Source organism: Cherax quadricarinatus, chromosome 75 (genome assembly GCF_038502225.1).
Source record: "Cherax quadricarinatus isolate ZL_2023a chromosome 75, ASM3850222v1, whole genome shotgun sequence".
NCBI classification, from domain to species: domain Eukaryota; kingdom Metazoa; phylum Arthropoda; class Malacostraca; order Decapoda; family Parastacidae; genus Cherax; species Cherax quadricarinatus.
The window spans coordinates 16,426,362-16,446,927 of record NC_091366.1 but is presented as its reverse complement, the minus strand read 5'-3'; the positions used below and the strand labels follow the sequence as shown (position 1 = coordinate 16,446,927).

The 20,566-nt window shown below is 39.6% G+C and overlaps 1 protein-coding gene across 3 annotated transcripts in view; it reads left to right on the top strand.

Moving 5' to 3' along the window:
* Nucleotides 1–809: 809 nt before the first annotated feature.
* The window catches only part of LOC128691930 (elastin), a 459,627-nt gene continuing 439,870 nt past the window's right edge, over nt 810–20,566 (top strand). For 2 of the 3 annotated variants that reach the window (XM_053780915.2, XM_070101070.1), the window contains exon 1: nt 810–2,141. In XM_053780915.2, coding sequence (XP_053636890.1) covers nt 891–2,141 — 1,251 coding nt within the window. In that variant the 5' untranslated portion in view covers nt 810–890. Of the gene's footprint in view, nt 2,142–4,734; nt 5,453–20,566 lie in introns of those variants that run through there. The other variant, XM_053780913.2, reaches the window with a different exon arrangement.

The following is a 20,566-nucleotide window of genomic DNA, read 5'->3' as shown; positions in this document are numbered from 1 at the left end:
GTACCCATTACACTCAACTTTACAGACTACAAATAACGGGGATAAATTTGATGGTCGAATAAATTTGAAGAAAAGGACGAAATTCTTTGAAAGTTTATCGTGATGTTGGCATCAATTACGCCCGTGAACCCGTCCATAAAGTTACCAAAATATAGGTGTCAAGTTTTCTGAATTATTTCCATAAATTCCATGACTATCATGTTCAAAAGAACACTTACATCATTTTCTTGTTTATGTTTTAACACATTTCTATAAATAAATCTAAATATTACATGGAAATAACATTTTTCTGATGAGTATTTAATGAGTAGTGGATGTGTTGTGGAGCAGCCTTGACCCCCCCGTCGCCCCCCAGGTGGGGGTGTTGTGGCTCGTCAGCTGATGTGAAGGAACAGCTGAGCATCGACCACCTACCCGGCTCCTTATCGATTTTCACACTTTTTGACAATATAAAAGAAAAATATGCAATCATTTAATACTTATATACCGGTAAATCTAATATCTAACAGATAAAAGGACAAAATTTATTAAATAAATTAGCTTAAAGTGGCGCAAATAGCGATAAATCTGCTACGATCACGAATTCCTCTAGATTTCGCTCAAAAAGCAAGCTCTTATGAACAGAAATTATGCTGAATATTTACCACTACTTTTTGATTAAAATGATAGTAGAATGTCCATGATGTCTTTCTAGTCACAATAAAAGTAATATTAATATTTGGATGTAACAGTGTTGAGTTTACTGTACCTAGAATAGCATCGTCTGCAGTTTCTGCGCATATTCGATATTGTTGGAACCTGACTGGAGAAGTAAGGTTGGTGGGGGACGAGAGGCAGATGTGAGATAGCTCCTGTGAACGTTGAACCCCCATGAGTGTATATACTAGTTCATGAAAACAAAATCATACATGGGGGATTTTAAATACAACAACGCTTCGTCCGTAAGTTCCATAAGTACGGAAACTTACGTAATTAACACGTCGACTCCGAGCGTGTTTTACTCCAGTGCAACAGACGGGGGCAGCAACTCCACAAGCAAAATGCAAGATGACTGCCTCGTTGAGCAGGGTGGAGGCGTCAAGCCGCAGGGGATGGCTACTGCCGGGGTCGACGGTACTGATGACCAGCAACAACAACAGCAACACATAAATAACGACGATGATACCAAAACAGGTGTAAAGGGGGAGTCTTCAGGGCCTCCGGTGGGGAGCAACGCGCCCGGCACCGTCCCTGGCCCTTTAGGGTCAGGTAGTACCCCTGGACCTTCTGTACTAGGTCCTCCAGGTTCAGGAGGAGTACCTACGGCAGCTGCGGCTGCCGCAGCCGCCGCTGCAGCGGCAGCAGCAGCTGCTGCAGCTGGTGGAGGTGGGCCGGGCTCAGGAGTGGTGGGTGGACCAGGGGGTGGAGGAGGCCTGGTGGAGCCTACAGCCCTACCAGCCTCCTTGGCCTCCTCTGTAGCTTCCCTGTGGTCACCTCCGTCCGTCGATGACACACTTTTACATTCTGGTATGCCAACAATCAACGGCTCATTGGCATTTCATGGCCTAGGACCGAGCAACCCGGGAGGGCCAGGCTCTGGTGGTCCATCGCACCTGTTCAGTGCCAATCTGGGGCCACAGTTGGGACTAGGACCGACAGGGCCCCAAAACCCTCAGCAGCGTAGGAACATGCAGCAGGCAGCACCCAACTTTCCAGGGCAGGCAAGACCCCCATCCTTAGGGCCTGCCCCAGGTCCCCAGGCCCCTTTTCTGGCCAATAAGTACTCTTCATCGTGGTCGTCAGGACTTGGTTCACAGGGTAATGCATGGTCTCCAGGACCATCGCCCCAGGGTAATTCTGCTGGGGGTCCAGGAAGTGGGCCAGGTAATGCCCCTGGGGCACCATCACTACCTGGAATCAGCTCGTGGTCTGCACGAGGCAGGGGTGGCATGGGAGGCATGAATCCTCTTAGCCACAACCTGGGTGGTATGTCCTCTGTCCCACGAAAAAGCTCTAACCTCCCCAACGCTTCCTCCATGGTGATGAACAAGTTTCGACGTTCTACAAGCTACCCCGGGAAAGGACCATTCCCACACCCTCCTTCCTTCGAGATTACTGGTGTTGATGATGGCGCCTTCCCCCGCGACCTGCTACAGTTCCCGGTGAGTGTCATATATTGATGTTCAGCATAGCACTTAACATTCCAACATAAGTGTTCCCATGTCTGTTTGCACTTAACATCACCCTCAAGGAAGGTTCCCTGATGCTATTTTATTATAGTTTTTTATTTGGGAGGAAGCTCTAAACTCTTAGGGGTCATATAACCCTTGGGAATGAGAAGCATTGAGGTTCAATTTAAGGAAGGAGAGGATAAGTCAAGTTATTCCTTGTATCAAGAGCCCCACACCAGCATTATGAAACCTCCCTTCAGAGGCTCTTGATTCAGGTAATTGGATCTGACTTCGTCTTCCTTGAATTGAACAGGATTACCTCATGAACTTTTTAATTATACCCTTAACAGCAGTTGCCAAGGAAAAAACTATGATTTATTCCTAAGTCCTGATATTCTCCAAACCAACATTTTGAGTCCAAAACATTACCAACAGTGGTACAAAAACATTTTTTGAAATAAGAGAGTGTCGTACTGAACTGGCACTGTATTTTATAATGCTGGGGCAAATTAGGTTGGTGATCGTTTATAAATCATAGGCAGATAGGTATAGTAGGGGACATAAGAGGAAGGTTTGGTTGCCAGGTGTGAAGGAATTTTTGTGAAGAAAGGGCTCGAGCCATCTGTTAGTCATGTTTGCTTATATGGTATATGGTGAAGTTTCCAACTTTTCAAATCGTTATTGGCGAGTTATCCAAGTAGCTGCTTCTGTGACATGTATGGTATAGCTAACAATATGAGTTATCCAAAAGTGTAATTTGGGTTTAAGTTAGGTTAGTGCTTGAGTGAACATTAAAATGGTATAAAATACCGACAGGTTGTTAGGTAAGACACATATGCAACAGTTAGGTATCTTTATTTCGAAATGTTTCGCCTACACAGTAGGCTTTTTCAGTCAAGTACAGAAAAGTTGATAGAAGCAGAAGATACTTGAAGACGATGTAATCAGTCCATCACCCTTGAAGTTTTGAGGTGGTCAGTCCCTCAGTCTGGAGAAGAGTATTGTTCCATAGTCTGAAACAATAGGTTAGTGCTTGCTGATAGTTAAGAACATGCCAAATTCCTCAAATCAGTTTTGACCAGTTGGGCTGTGTTTCACACGTTAGATTGCATGTAGCAAGCAGTAACAGCCTTGTTGATCAGGCCTTGATCCACCAAAATGCCTCATCTGGGACTGGGCTGTAGGGGATCTTGTATATAAAAAAACACAGGCAGTATCAGGACTTGTATTAAAGAAACATTTCACCTACCTGAGGCTTGATCAATTCAATAGAGAAAACAACACAATACAGTGGTGTCTCGAGTTACAGTATTAATCAGCCCCAGAAGACATATACCTCTGTTGTAACTCAAATCTCAAAATATGTTGTAATATAGTAATTTGTTCCAAGACCTCGGAAGAGCTACTTTTACTGTAGCTTGGATTTGCACACTCAGATGTAAGTTGCAGCCCCTGTATCTCACTTCATCTGCCTCTCTTATCTACAATGACAACAGTTTTTCCATCTCTATGGGTCAAGTGGTGCATGAGCTGGAGGAGAGTACAATGCATTTCGGTCAACTGTTTCCGTGATCAGCCTTCATAAGCAGATTCAGTGCTGTTGGCATCTAGCTAGCATAACACAAAAGTAGTGGGGAAGGTAGGCTTGGGTTTTGAATGGAATTTTGTTTGTATTTTATCTTTTTTTTTAAACCAAATGCATTTTTTTTTGTAAGCCACAATGCAAATGTGTTTGTATAAATTTTTTAGTGTTAAAATATTTTGATTTTATTGTGGCTGCAATGTTAATTATATAAATATAACGATTGAATTTTGGAGAAAAATAAATGACCATAATTTGCTTTTTGACCAAATTTAGTAGACCGAGTTGTCAGATGACTGAAATCAGGCATAAGATATCCAACTGCATCATTTAGGTTAGGGTAAAGCTAGTGCTTGCTTGTAAATTTACTAAATACAATATACGTATGAGAGAACTTCGTCATTAGGAAAATATTAAACTTGTCATGACCAATCAGTGACTTGGGTACATTGGTGAGATTGCTTAATTTTTTTTATGTTCATCAAATTTTCTTTTACATGATTCATAAATTGAACACGAACTAATGAATGGAAATTGGAGAAGGCAGACACGAGCTTCATTAAAAAATTGGAGAAATTGATGGATAGAATCTTGAAACCATCATACAGAGAAAGCAATCTGGGAGTAATGATAAGCAACAGTTTATTACTGTAGTATCACAAAAGTGCTGCACTGTACTAAGAAACTCCCATCTATAGTGAAAGTGAAATAAATATTTCACAATACTGTTTATGCTAGAACAAAATTAAAATATTGTATACAACTGTATCATTGTGGCTGCACAAAAATGTAGATAAAATAGGGAGGTACAGCAGGTGCTCGAGTAATGTTATTTTGTTATAACGTTGATGAGGAAAAAAATTGAATAATACGGTGCAATACAAATTATTGTAAAATAAAAATTCATTAAGTATACGATAATCATACAAATGCATGACAGTAAATGATGCAACACAAAAGCGTTTAGTGAGCCTGCAATATTTGTTATTGTTTGTTTTTCAGCTGTGTGGTGGTAGGTGCTTCTTACAATTCTCGCCTTAAACATTTATTCCTTGATTTAACCCTGTTACAATGAGTGCTGAAGGTACAATGTGCACCCCTGATGTCTCTGCCCACAAAAACTGAAGTGTGACATTAGAAACAAAACTAGAAATTTGATGATGGACAGCGTGGTATGGTTTTGTTATATGTCGTTTGCTTCAAGTCACAGTTTCCAAGAACCTATCGACGAGGTTTAGTGAGCAATTGTTGTACAAGGACATACTGTAAAATGGATTGCAGCTCATCTCTCTGATATTCACACGCTGTCAGAAGTCAGATATTTAAATGCTGGCAAAGAGTTCTGCCAACAAATCTAGATAAACTGTTGGCAAGTACTAACCAAGCCTGGTTGATCAGGCTCTGATCCACTGTGAGGCCTGGTCACAGACTGGGCCGTGGGAGCGTTGACCCCTGAAACCCTCTCCAGGTATACTCCAAGTAAACCTAAATTATGTTACTGGAAAACTTTTTTTTTATGTTTTAATTTTTAATCTCATATTCAGTAGTTATTATTTTAACATGTTCCATACAATGAAATAACATAACCCATTTATAGATATATATTTAACATTAAAAACCCAGTCACTTAACTTTAAGAATAAAATTGGCTAAAGCAAGTCATTCCTCATATTTACCATCTCAACTTGAAAATGGTTTTCAGGCCTGAAAAAAAACCTTAAACAGATAGTATATACTGTATGTTTAATCTTAAGTCTGCCTGAAATGCATTGCATACCTATGGACTCTGGACCATACGATGATTTATAGACCAGAATACAATGTATGTAATACTATTACGTATATGGAAAATAAATTTTATTTTGCTCTGTTGTACTGTAGTACAGGTCAGTGCTGACATGGTGTATTTACCTTCATGAATAATATTAGAGAAGTGTGGAATAACAGCTCATCAAGGACATTGTTAACGTTCAGTCTTCCTAAGTTTTCCATCGTCAAGCACATATTTGTGTGTGTACAATGTATCAGTTTCACACAATACTGCCAAATACTGAGGATTGGTAAGAAGTCATTATGACTTACCAAATGCCACAAAATACTAAAAGAAAGCAGTAGACTACAGAAATATCTGTAAGTAAAGAGGAACTGACTATTGTGTACTCTTAACAGTTTTAAATGAAATGTACAAGTCTTCAACAGGACATAGTAGGTGTGTACACTCTTAAATGAAGCCCCTCAAGGGAGGTTCCTTGATGCTGGTGAGGGGCTCTTGATCTAGGGAATTGGATCTGTGCTCCAGTTCCCTGAATTAAACCTGAGTACATACCTTCCCCCCCCCACCACATGCGCTGTATAATCCTATGGGTTTAGCGCTCCCTTATGATTATAATCTTAAATGACGCACAAATGTTTTTCCAGGGTAATCAGTCCCTCAACCTAGCAGTAGGTGCGAAGAGCACCATAGTCGTGGAGATTCTCCACGACTATGGTGCTCTTCGCACCTACTGCTAGGTTGAGGGACTGATTACCTCATCTTCTGTACATAGTTCTCCTGTCTTCAAGTTATGTCCTGGAATTTGTATTGATAAAGCCACTGGATGGCGAAATGTCTACAATCAAGATACCCAGATGTTGCACATGTGTCTCAATTTCATCTTGTCGGTATTGTATACCATTCTTGTACACACAGGTGATATGTTGGACATGTTTCCTTACACCTGTTGCCCCTGGTTTGCCTAGCAGTAAGTAGTTACCTGGGTGTTAATTGACTGTTGTGGGTCACATCCTGGGGGACAAAATTAAAGGACCCCAATCAAAATAAGAAAGACAGTCCTCAGTTATACACTCACTTTATTAGGTTATCCTGGGTGGCTAACACTTCTGGTTAAAATTCCAAACAAAATCTAGTCTTATCCTTGGGCAGTTCAGGTTGTGGGTTCAGCTACTCTGAATTTTGCCAGTTTGGGGTCTATGCTACATCACTGGCTGCAAGATAAACTCATAGTTTGTTCAGGTTTTTAACCCCCAGAGGGTTAGCCACCCAGGATAACCTAAGACAGTCAGTGCATCATCAAGGACTGTCTGCCTTATTTATTTCCATTGGGGTTCTTCAATCTTGTCCCCCAGGATGTGACCCACACCAGTCGACTAACACCCAGGTATCAATGTGCTTGCTTGCTAGGTGAATGGGGACAGCAGGTGTAAGGAAACACACCCAATGTTTTCACACGGCTGGGGATTGAACCATGGACACTCGGTATGTGAGGTGAGTGTTGCCTACCAGGTCACAGGACACTGTGGCCTTGATCACTGGAAACTTGCACTACTGGTACAGTACAAACTAAATCCTCTTTTAGAGTGATGCTATTTAAAGTGATTTTTGTCTAAACATGATTGAGAAAATGCATTCCTGTTTACACTAAGCTTGAAAAAGCCTTGATAATATAATGTAAGTGTGGAAGCATCATGTTGTATGCAAATTCATGATAGTCAGCGCTAAGGATTTTTTCCCCTCTCCAACCCAAGTTAGGCCTAAGTTGAGTTTTTGGAGGGTGTGCACCTTCTCCCCTCACCCCTGCTTTTTGGGAGAATTGGATTCCTTATTCATTGCATTTTTTCAAATTATTTTGGGTCAGCACAGCTAAATGAGACATTTGATAGCTTCTGAATGTATGTATTGAGGTGAAATCAAGGAAAGGTGCCCTGCTTTGTGCTTGAATAATAAGGCACATAGCTCTATTATACTAAAATTTTATTTTGAATTACTGAATACTTTTAATATAGTATAAATTAAGTATTGTTATTCTCAATTATCTTGCTATGATTTTACTGCTGCACATACATTTAATCTATTTTATTGTGAATATCATTTATGTATTATATACATATACGTATTCTAAATTCTATGGTCCTAGAAGTAAGTTATGTTTAAGCTTGCCGAGATTGCTCTGTATAACTAAGGGGCTTTCAATGTGAGATATAATGCCATCCAACTTTGTACACATGATGTATCATGCACATATAAATATTGATTGATTGATGAAATTGTGTTCAAGAATTCAAAGTTTATTCTCTATAAGGATTACAATGCTGAGTTTACAGAATTTGGTTATTATGTGGTTTACATGTAGTAAAATAATAATTACAGAGTGTACCACTAGAACACCTAGCATGGCTAGGCATTTCGGGCAGACTTATATTAAATCTTAAGTTTAAAATATTACAAAATTATGAGGTAGGTTGGTATTATGGCTAAGTGACTAAATACTAGTTGTGAGTTTAGCAATGTGAATGCTTTTGTTTTGGCACTATACATAGTTTCAGTATTGGAGTATCACAGGCCAACTTATGACTAGTTAAGATTCATTATTTTGAGATTGAGATTGATATTTTTGTTTATGGTCAAATGGGTGAGTGAGTGTAAGTGTGAACCACCAGGTTTTATTCGTATTATTAGTTGACAGGGTGTATCAGGGAGATAAGATGTTTTCTGATGGTAGTTTTAAAGGTGATGAATGTGTCTGCAGTTTTGGAATTTTCAGGCAGGGTGTTCCAGATTTTAGGGCCCTTGACATACATTGAATTTTTGTAAAGGTTTAGTCGGACACGAGGAATGTCATAGAGATGTTTGTGTCTGGTGTTGTGCCTGTGGGTTCTGTCACAACTATCAAGAAAGCGTTTTAGGTCAAGGTTAATATTGGAATTTAAGGTCCTGTAGATGTAGATTGCACAGTAGTAAGTGTGGATGTACTGAACAGGAGGAGGGAGAGTCTTTACAACAATGTATATTTTTAGTGCTGGATAGCATGAAAGCTTTAAAAAGTTAAGTTTACTTTGTGATGCACTAAACCTGTGCAGGTCATTTAGTGGGAGTATTGGAGGTTCAATCCTCTGTCCACTAGTATTTTGACCAACGTGCTTCTCTTGCAGCCATCTAGGCTTCTAAAAAAAAAAAAAAGTGCAGCAGGGTTCATAACATAAAATTTATAGTGATGGACGTTTTATACATAAAATTTATAAAATCACAGTATCGGTCGGACTGAAACCCATGTTGCCATAAAACTTCCCTGCTGACCTTGTACAAATTATTTCTGAAAGCAGTTCCAGTGTCCCCCTTCCCATCAACTGATTAATGCTGGTGAGGCAGGCCTCTCTTGGAAGCACTTGCCATCTAGAGTGTACATTAGCAAGCAAGAAAAAAGTGCAGCTAGTTTCATTGGCAGCTAAAGATCAAATCACTTTTCTCTGCACAAATACAAGAAGTCATTTAAAGTGCAAGCCTGTGCTAACTTACTGTGCAAAGAATACCTTTCCTTTGAAAGGTCAAAAACCTATTTACAGTGGACCCCCGCATAACGATCACCTCCGAATGCGACCAATTATGTAAGTGTATTTATGTAAGTGCGTTTGTGTATGTTTGGGGGTCTGTTTTGGACTAATCTACTTCACAATATTCCTTATGGGAACAAATTCGGTCAGTACTGGCACTTGAACATACTTCTGGAGTGAAAAAATATCGTTAACCGGGGGTCCACTGTACTTGTTATTTGGTGATCTAATAAAGCAGTATAGATGACCAAGGCCCTGTTTGTTGATTTGTTCAAGCATTATATTCTTGCAGTCATGGTGTACCTGGCTGAAAATAACTTTGGATTTAAGGTTCTCATTCCTGATAATTGCTGTAGTCATCCTCAAATCTGTACACTGTGTACCCAGATTTGAATATTGTTCATTTACCACCCAATATGTCAAGGAGTTAGTAAGTTTCTATTCATATGCATAGTAATAGAAGAGCTCATTGCTTTAATGAATAACAGCTACATGACTGGTGTGCCAAAGTTTTGGTATGAATTTAACATTACAGATCTTGACATGCTGTTGGAGTGTGAGCAAGGTAACATGTATGGAAGGATTCAGGGAAACCAGTTAACCGGACTTGAGTCCTGGAGATGGGAAGTTGGGAATGGCAGTGCCTGCACTCTGATGGAAAGGTGGGGATATCTACAGTTTTGAACTGTAATATCAGCACCCACCCTTCTGGCAAAATAGTGATATACTGAATGATGGTGAAAGTGTTTCTTTTGTGTTTTAGGTCACCCTACCTTGGTGGGAGACAATTGGTTTGTTAAAAAAAAAAAAAAAGATCCACTAGGTACATGCATCATAAAGTGCCCCAGTTAACAATGCATGCAATCTGAGGTCATTTATGACCTGTGGTGTTCCATCAGTAAGTAGTATGGTCTAAGACACTGCCTGTGAGATGCAAGGACTCTGAAGACATGCATGAATGAGACATAAATGAACTGTTAGAAGTGGATGTTGAGAAAACAACTGCAGAAGTAGGCCTGGAAAAGTTCAATTCCCAATTTGGAGAGGCATGTGAAAAAAGAGGATGAGAGAAATCTTCAAGGTCATTTGCCAAAATTGCAGTCAATGTTATTGGTAAAGTTGCAGAATTTTTTATGGAAAAGGATTTAAACAGACAGGAAAAATTGGTCTGAGGAAGATTTTAGAGCAAGCATTGATTCCCTATTATCAGCTATGTAGGGTACAACCTCTCCTCATTTAGCGACATGCTTGTTTACCGACGCCTCGGACTTAGGATGGGCTCTCTGACCAGTATTCGTACCTAAATAATGTTTACCTGGAGTTTACCTGGAGAGAGTTCCGGGGGTCAACGCCCCCGCGGCCCGGTCTGTGACCAGGCCTCCTTAGGTCAGTGTCCCAGGATGCGACCCACACCAGTCGACTATCACCCAGGTACCCATTTTACTGATGGGGAACATAGACAACAGGTGGAAAGAAACACGCCCAATGTTTCTACTCTGGCTGGGAATCGAACCCAGGCCCTCACCGTGTGAAGCGAGAGCGTTAACCACCAGGCCACCAGAGCCCCCTGATTTCCTCTATTCTGTTTATTTCAGTATACGTATGGTACACTACTGCATAAACATTTAAAAATATACCAGAAATGTTATAAATGATGCAAAGGTGACATTAAAACAATTTCAAAGATAGTTGACACAAACTCACTACCATTATAGTATGCTCCACACTTAGCGACGAATTCGTTTAACCCATAAACGGTCCAAGCAGATCTACGTTCACATGTGTAGTGCTACAAAAGTAGATCTACGTTTTTTTTTTTTACACATTTTCAAATGTAAAAAAAAACAAAAAGATCTACTTTTTTTACATACTTTCAAGTGTTGAAAAAAACATATATATACGTTTGGACCGTTTACGGGTTAATGGCGTGGTCTTAGGAATGGAACTCCGCCATAAAGTGAGGAGAGGCTGTACTGCCAGATGAAATCAACTGAACACATAGAGAATTGCTTAAGTACTCCAGTACACCCTTCAACTACTGACACCTGCATCAACACATGAATTACAGACCAGTGGAGCCACAATAACCCTCTCCACACACTTCATGTTAACAAGCATCAACAACTAGAATGTAAAGTAAAATAAATGGAGTTAATTTGTATCCAGTAGCACGCTAAAAAAAAGTTTGGAAATTTGAAATGTAATTTTTTCCTATGGTTCCTTCACTTCACATAAAGGCATTTTTCATGAAGTGCCAATTTTTAGGAATGTATCCTTCATGCTATAAGACAGCTTACTGTATTTGCTGTGCATACAGTAATCTCTCGATTTAATAGACTAATATGGGAAGAGCAGGTGGATGGTAATGGAAAATGTGATGGATAGAGATGAACATGTAAATATATTGAGATATTGGGAAAGGACTTGTAAGCAGATGGTTCCATTAAAAAATAAGGTGAATCATAGTATTGACAAGGTGGGGGTGGGGGGGGAGGCAGTTGGTGTATTGAGGCATCTGTGGTTTTCAGACAGCCTAATCCACAGAGGCAAAAAGGGAAATGTACCAGAGTATAGTGGTACCCACGTGAAACATGGGTTTTAAATGTTGCAGAGAGGGAGGAGGTTGGAGGTAGCAGAGGTGTCAGATTTGATGGCAATATGTGTTGTGATATTATGCACAGAATTCAAAGCTTGGAGATTAGGAGGTGGTTTGGACATGTAAAGAAGATACAAAAATAGGAGGGCACTGTTCTGCACATTTATTTAGTGTTTACTCCACAGGAAATCAAAATGTGGGGCTTGTATACCAGTTATCTGTGAATATGGTACTTGCCAAGATAGAAGTCCACCATTTGCCTGAGAACAGCACCATTTTTTCTAATTTTTTTTTTTGTCTGTGTACACAATAGTTATAACACATATTGAAGGAAAGCTCAGTCGCTAGTGCACTTATCTCACACACTGAGGCCCAGAGTTCGAATCTCCAGTACGGCTGGAATACATTAGGGACGTGTTTCCATAAGACACCCGCTGTCCATGGTCACCCATCAGTATAAAATGGGTACTTGGGTGTTAGTTGACTGGTGTGGGTCACATCCTGGGACAAAACTGACTTAATTTGCCCAAAATGCTAAGAATAACAAAGGGCTTTTTATATAGTAGTATGTCATTGATGTCAGCTAGGCCTGTATACTTTTACATGTACTTGTAGAAATAGATATTATTATTATTATTATTATTATTATTGGGGTGCCAGGTGTAAATGATAATGGGAGCCCTTTGATTGAACTTTGTATAGAAAGGGGTTTAGTTATAGGTAATACATATTTTAAGAAAAAGAGGATAAATAAGTATACAAGATATGATGTAGGGCGAAATGACAGTAGTTTGTTGGATTATGTATTGGTAGATAAAAGACTGTTGAGTAGACTTCAGGATGTACATGTTTATAGGGGGGCCACAGATATATCAGATCACTTTCTAGTTGTAGCTACACTGAGAGTAAAAGGTAGATGGGATACAAGGAGAATAGAAGCATCAGGGAAGAGAGAGGTGAAGGTTTATAAACTAAAAGAGGAGGCAGTTAGGGTAAGATATAAACAGCTATTGGAGGATAGATGGGCTAATGAGAGCATAGGCAATGGGGTCGAAGAGGTATGGGGTAGGTTTAAAAATGTAGTGTTAGAGTGTTCAGCAGAAGTTTGTGGTTACAGGAAAGTGGGTGCGGGAGGGAAGAGGAGCGATTGGTGGAATGATGATGTGAAGAGAGTAGTAAGGGAGAAAAAGTTAGCATATGAGAAGTTTTTACAAAGTAGAAGTGATGCAAGGAGGGAAGAGTATATGGAGAAAAAGAGAGAGGTTAAGAGAGTGGTGAAACAATGTAAAAAGAGAGCAAATGAGAGAGTGGATGAGATGTTATCAACAAATTTTGTTGAAAATAAGAAAAAGTTTTAGAGTGAGATTAACAAGTTGAGGAAGCCTAGAGAACAAATGGATTTGTCAGTTAAAAATAGGAGAGGAGAGTTATTAAATGGAGAGTTAGAGGTATTGGGAAGATGGAGGGAATATTTTGAGGAATTGTTATATGTTGATGAAGATAGGGAAGCTGTGATTTCGTGTATAGGGCAAGGAGGAATAACATCTTGCAGGAGTGAGGAAGAGCCAGTTGTGAGTGTGGGGGAAGTTCGTGAGGCAGTAGGTAAAATGAAAGCGGGTAAGGCAGCCGGGATTGATGGGATAAAGATAGAAATGTTAAAAGCAGGTGGGGATATAGTTTTGGAGTGGTTGGTGCAATTATTTAATAAATGTATGGAAGAGGGTAAGGTACCTAGGGATTGGCAGAGAGCATGCATAGTTCCTTTGTATAAAGGCAAAGGGGATAAAAGAGAGTGCAAAAATTATAGGGGGATAAGTCTGTTGAGTATACCTGGCAAAGTGTATCGTAGAGTTGTTATTGAAAGAATTAAGAGTAAGACGGAAAATAGGATAGCAGATGAACAAGGAGGCTTTAGGAAAGGTAGGGGGTGTGTGGACCAGGTGTTTACAGTGAAACATATAAGTGAACAGTATTTAGATAAGGCTAAAGAGGTCTTTGTGGCATTTATGGATTTGGAAAAGGCGTATGACAGGGTGGATAGGGGGGCAATGTGGCAGATGTTGCAGGTGTATGGTGTAGGAGGTAGGTTACTGAAAGCAGTGAAGAGTTTTTACGAGGATAGTGAGGCTCAAGTTAGAGTATGTAGGAAAGAGGGAAATTATTTCCCAGTAAAAGTAGGCCTTAGACAAGGATGTGTGATGTCACCGTGGTTGTTTAATATATTTATAGATGGGGTTGTAAGAGAAGTAAATGCGAGGGTCTTGGCAAGAGGCGTGGAGTTAAAAGATAAAGAATCACACATAAAGTGGGAGTTGTCACAGTTGCTCTTTGCTGATGACACTGTGCTCTTGGGAGATTCTGAAGAGAAGTTGCAGAGATTGGTGGATGAATTTGGTAGGGTGTGCAAAAGAAGAAAATTGAAAGTGAATACAGGAAAGAGTAAGGTTATGAGGATAACAAAAAGATTAGGTGATGAAAGATTGGATATCAGATTGGAGGGAGAGAGTATGGAGGAGGTGAATGTATTCAGATATTTGGGAGTGGACGTGTCAGCGGATGGGTCTATGAAAGATGAGGTGAATCATAGAATTGATGAGGGGAAAAGGGTGAGTGGTGCACTTAGGAGTCTGTGGAGACAAAGAACTTTGTCGTTGGAGGCAAAGAGGGGAATGTATGAGAGTAGTTTTACCAACGCTCTTATATGGGTGTGAAGCATGGGTGATGAATGTTGCAGCGAGGAGAAGGCTGGAGGCAGTGGAGATGTCATGTCTGAGGGCAATGTGTGGTGTGAATATAATGCAGAGAATTCGTAGTTTGGAAGTTAGGAGGAGGTGCGGGATTACCAAAACTGTTGTCCAGAGGGCTGAGGAAGGGTTGTTGAGGTGGTTCGGACATGTGGAGAGAATGTAGCGAAACAGAATAACTTCAAGAGTGTATCAGTCTGTAGTGGAAGGAAGGCGGGGTAGGGGTCAGCCTAGGAAAGGTTGGAGAGAGGGGGTAAAGGAGGTTTTGTGTGCGAGGGGCTTGGACTTCCAGCAGGTATGCGTGAGCATGTTTGATAGGAGTGAATGGAGACAAATGGTTTTTAATACTTGACGTGCTGTTGGAGTGTGAGCAAAGTAACATTTATGAAGGGGTTCAGGGAAACCGGCAGGCCGGACTTGAGTCCTGGAGATGGGAAGTACAGTTCCTGCACTCTGAAGGAGGGGTGTTAATGTTGCAGTTTAAAAACTGTAGTGTAAAGCACCCTTCTGGCAAGACAGTGATGGAGTGAATGAGGGTGAAAGTTTTTCTTTTTCGGGCCACCCTGCCTTGGTGGGAATCGGCCAGTGTGATAATAAAAAAAAAATATTATTATTATTATTATTATTATCTTTAAGTGTTGCTGAATGGATAAAATAACTCACTAAAAATCTTTGAGGAGCATTACCACTTGACTTGCAACATATGCAATAACAACAGAAAATGACCATCTGCAAGAGTTCACAAAACTGGTGTTGGTATCAGTTGACCTGTATTCCAGTATTATAATACAGTTGCTGGCAGGGAAGGTGCCACCACCAGCTTCCCTGCCAGCAAACAGGGTGTGGCACTACAAAGAAGACGCTTTGTTCTGAATTTATGACAGCTTTATGACATGGTGGAATTAAGCAAAATGCATGCTACTTGTATGAAGATTTAGCCTAGGTTAACCCAGTAAAGTCAGTGGGACTTCCATGTTTCAAGGAGTACTGTGTATCTCCTTATGTTTTAAATACATGTACTGTAATAAAACATCTTGAAGCATGTTTGTTATTGTAACAAAGTAGTGTGCATATTGTTAGACGTTGGAAACAAAAATACAAAAATCATAATTAGTATAAATAAATATATTTGTAAATATTAATATGCTATTCACCTTTACATTGATGTTGTCAATGAGAGAGAGAGAGAGAGAAAGATAGAGATAGATAGAGATTCTTTACACAAAATCAAAAGTCAAACCCTGAAATTGCAAGCTTCATAATTTATGAGATTAGATGTTTTTATGAATAGTTTTGATTATAGGAGGGCTTCACTTGACAGTGTTTTGCTAATACAGCAGTATTCAATTATACACATTCTTCAATTATTTAGGCTTCCTACAATAAATATATTAACCCTTTCAGGGTTGACAGGCCCTCTCAGAGACTTGTTCTCAGGGTCGCCCAAATTTCAAAAAAAAAAAAAATATATATACAGTGGACCCCCGGTTAACGATATTTTTTCACTCCAGAAGTATGTTCAGGTGCCAATACTGACCGAATTTGTTCCCATAAGGAATATTGTGAAGTAGATTAGTCCATTTCAGACCCCCAGACATACATGTACAAGCGCACTTAAATAAATACACTTACATAATTGGTCGCATTCGGAGGAAATCGTTATGCGGGGGTCCACTGTATTTTCTTATGAAAAGATAGAGAATCTTTTCCCAATCATAATGACACCAAAAATATGAAATTTGATGGAAAACTTATGGAATTATGCTCTTGAGAAGTTAGCGGTCTCAACGATGTTTAAGCATCGGCGATTTTGACCACTTTGAGCCCTATTTTCAGCCAATTCCAGTGTACTACTCGACAAAAATCATAACTATTTCGCTAGAATTCCATTTTTTCTATCAAATGAGTACAAGAAACCACCCATTCACCGATTTCAACTATCCAATGCAGTGGTCAGAATTTAGCAATTTTGCCAATTTCACACAAATTTCAAAAGATGCCAATTTCTGAATAGGGTCCAGAATAAACAAGAAAGACATTCCTGGCACTAAAATAACATTTCCTCTGTTCATTAGTCACGTCCCCACGCCCCTCTTACATTCTTTTGCTTTCCACTTTGAATTTTTATTTTCACAAAAAAATAGAAGATTTACTGTTATGCAGACTACTGCATTAGTGTAGAAATGGTATAAATAATATCAGTTCACTTGTGAAATAATATTAGACTCACCAGTTGACGTGTATTGGACGCATAGCATGATTTGTTTACTTTTGAACTTTGGTAAAAATCAAGCATTTCTGCTACTTTGAGGCTTAGCGCTTTTTTTTTTATTATAATAATAATAATCTGCTACTTTGAGCTCAATTTCAAGGTACTTTTCTTTTGTAAAACCAGTCAAAATCATCGCAATTTCTATAATATGTCTTCCATTCTATAAAATGAGACCAGGAAAACTAGAATACAACAATAAATACCATACGAAAATACAGTGCAAAGTCGCTGTTTTAATCCAAAAACACGGTCGAAGTTTTTTTTCTCATTACGCACTGTGTGCTGCAGGATTTTTTTTGTACCGTGCACACTGACCACATAGACCCATTCTTTCATATGTAGGCCTACCAGCTTTCTCTCATTAGATTTGAGGGCGCTAGAATTTAGGCGTACTAGTACAAAAACCCTGGTGCGTAAGCCGTACTAGTACGGCCGAAACCCTGAAAGGGTTAATCACTCACTATACACTAAGTACAAAAATATTTTAAGGTAAGTAGTGTACTGTATATGCATTTTTTAGGCCTAGGTGTATTACTCAATATATGACTCAAGAAATCGTAATGACACGATTGCAATCGTGTCATTACGATTTCTTGAGTCATGTTGACGGCAGTGAAGGGACTTGAGCTAGAGTTCGTCACGGCCACGCTAGCTGGAGATTCGTCTGTAAAAACTTGCATTTGTGGTCACAGTGGTGCCTGTGCTAACCTTCCTATGGTGTAGAAATATACCTAGTTGGATGAATCTTATTGTGGCTAGCTGGTCTAGTGGCTAACGCGACGGGCTGGAGTTTTGAGACTCTATGACCGCAGGTTCAATCCCGGCCGGGGGTATTGTTTGTTTACTCAATATATGATAGTGTAAATATTTTATCAGACTTTTATATGCATTTGAAAGCGATGAAAAAAACCTGTTTTAAGGAGCATTGAAATTTTGTCAAAAGCTGCACTCTTCAGGCATTGTTCCTTATATACCTTTTACTGAGTAGTGCAGCACAGTGTTTTATGTACTGTATTTTGCAGTATTTATAAACATGAACTAACTTTCTCTTTTCAAATACTTTGATTACTTATATACTTTACTGCTGAGATGGCTACAATGTCAACGAAGAAAGCCACAGAACATGCATTGTTTGGCCATGTCAGTGTTCTTCCAATAAACAAGCTTCTGTCCAAAGGCAATATGTTAAGGACCTGCTGGCATTATAAATGTGATGAAAGAAAGTTTACTGATGTTTCAGTGATTATCAAGATAGCAGCTAAGGATTGTTCTGAACTATGGAAGAAATCAGTTGGAGATGGGAAGACTATTCCTATTCTCGGCCAGAAAACTATTGAGGAAATTGTACAGTAAAGGAATAGAACTTAATAAGAATAAAAATGTCTCCAAAAAAGCTACATTTCAGGAAGAAATGAACAAATTATTTGATATATGTAGTTGTTTCTGTCCTGCTGCCTCCTGTCAAGATACATGGTGCAAAATAAAGAGGTGTGACAGATACCACCTGTCCTATAATTGTGATGTGAAAGTTCCTAAATGTGAAGTACAGTTCCTCCATGACCAGAGAGGCGATAGGAAGATGAAAATTGGCTGTATTGACATGACAGTAACGAGGATGTGGGATAGTGATGGTAAAAGAGGAGCAGGATACAACCAGAGCCAGGAAGCAGCTGGAGGAAAGACAGAGTGAACTGGCAGCTGGAGAAACTTCTAATTATGATGATAATTCAAACCATACCCCCGGCCGGGATTGAACCCGCGGTCATAGAGTCTCAAAACTCCAGCCCGTCGCGTTAGCCACTAGACCAGCTAGCCACAGTAAGATTCATCCAACTAGGTATATTTCTACACCATAGGAAGGTTAGCACAGGCACCACTGTGACCACAAATGCAAGTTTTTACAGACGAATCTCCAGCTAGCGTGGCCGTGATGAACTCTAGCTCAAGTCCCTTCACTGCCGTCAACATGACTCAAGAAATCGTAATGACACGATTGCAAACAAACCATACCCCCGGCCGGGATTGAACCCACGGTCATAGAGTCTCAAAACTCCAGCCCGTCGCGTTAGCCACTAGACCAGCTAGCCACAATAAGATTCATCCAACTAGGTATATTTCTACACCATAGGAAGGTTAGCACAGGCACCACTGTGACCACAAATGCAACCTTCCTATGGTGTAGAAATATACCTAGTTGGATGAATCTTATTGTGGCTAGCTGGTCTAGTGGCTAACGCGACGGGCTGGAGTTTTGAGAGACTATGACCGCGGGTTCAATCCCGGCCGGGGGTATGGTTTGTTTGCAATCGTGTCATTACGATTTCTTGAGTCATGATAATTGAAACTGATGCTTACTATGTCTTGAGTGGTCTGACTGCCAGCAGCTTAGAGCAGAAAAGAACAAGACGCTCCACACTGGCAGCCACATATGACCAATACTTGATCAATGATTATGCTGGAGCTGCCATTGCTACTGCCACCTTAATGAACTATGGCATTATCACCAAGGACGACAAAAGTCAGGTTATTGGCCCACAGAAGTTAAGAGATGCCAGACACAAATATAGAATTTGATGATGAGGATGACAGTGAAGATGAAGAGAATTACAGTTGTACCCCGAGTTTTGACCATAATTTGTTCCAGAAGGCTGTTCAAGTGCCATTACCGAACGAATTTGTTCCCATAAGGAATAATGTAAATTAGATTAGTCCATTTCAGACCCCCAAAAATACACTTACAAAATCACTTACAATAATACACTTACATAATTGTTCAAGTTGGGAGCTGTACGAAACTCTAGGTACCGCTGTGCAATGTGGCTCCTATTGTCAACTCGAGAAAAGTAGTGATTCCCAAACTAAAGTGGCAAACAAAGAACTATCATTCCATGACTGACTAGAAGACTGAACTCAAAACTGAGCCTCTTTTCATTGCTTCTCTATCAGATCAACATGTTCTGAAAATTATTGAGACTCCACTGGAGGTGCCCAAGTGGCCAAACAACACTCAGGCTGTTGAGAGAGGGATAAAATTGATGACTGAGCTTGCACTGAAGTGACTGGATGAAAGGCAAGAGATGGATATATCAGGCAAAGAATATTTTCCAGAAAAGTGATGCTCAAGTTTTGCACCAAGAAAGACTTAATTTATAACTTGTAATAGTTTAAAATTAAATCATTCATAATTGATATAAACCATGTACATTTGATTATACAATCTTCACAACCAAAAATGATATAAACCATGTACACTTGATATTATCCTAAGAACCAGTAAATTATAACTAATTGCTTTCAGTGGTGTATAATTTGATGAAAAGTCAATTGTGATGGTGCAGGGTAAATGGGCATGAAATAGTCTAAAATTTTGCACAGAAGTTTGTTGTGCCCATATAAATACTGCCTGAAAAGTGCAGCTTTCATCTCTAAAATTTGTATTTTTTCAATGCTCCCTACTGTGTTAAACTTTACAGCTATGTTCACTTATAGCAGTAGCCTGGAACCTAACCTGCTGTATAAGCAGGGCCCTCCAGTATTTCTGTCTCATGGTTTCAATTTTTATTTGACTCCAAATTCACATATTTATTTGTATGTGATACATTCTTTGTACAGAAATGGATGACACTTTGCTTTTTGGGCAAGCTTAACCATTACTCCTAAATTGAAAACTAACTATAGACTTCCATTCAGAATGTGCTCGTTAAATTTCCACATGCCCAAATTTATTTTTCTTATATTATTTCTTATTAAAATGAGTATGAATAGATTTAAAATTATGTTAAACTAATACAGCCAAAAATCAAATGGAAGAGTCAAACCAGTCATGGGAATTTTATGAAAATATCCTCACTCTATATATGCTATAATATTTCCTGCCCCTAAAGTCATTTTCTA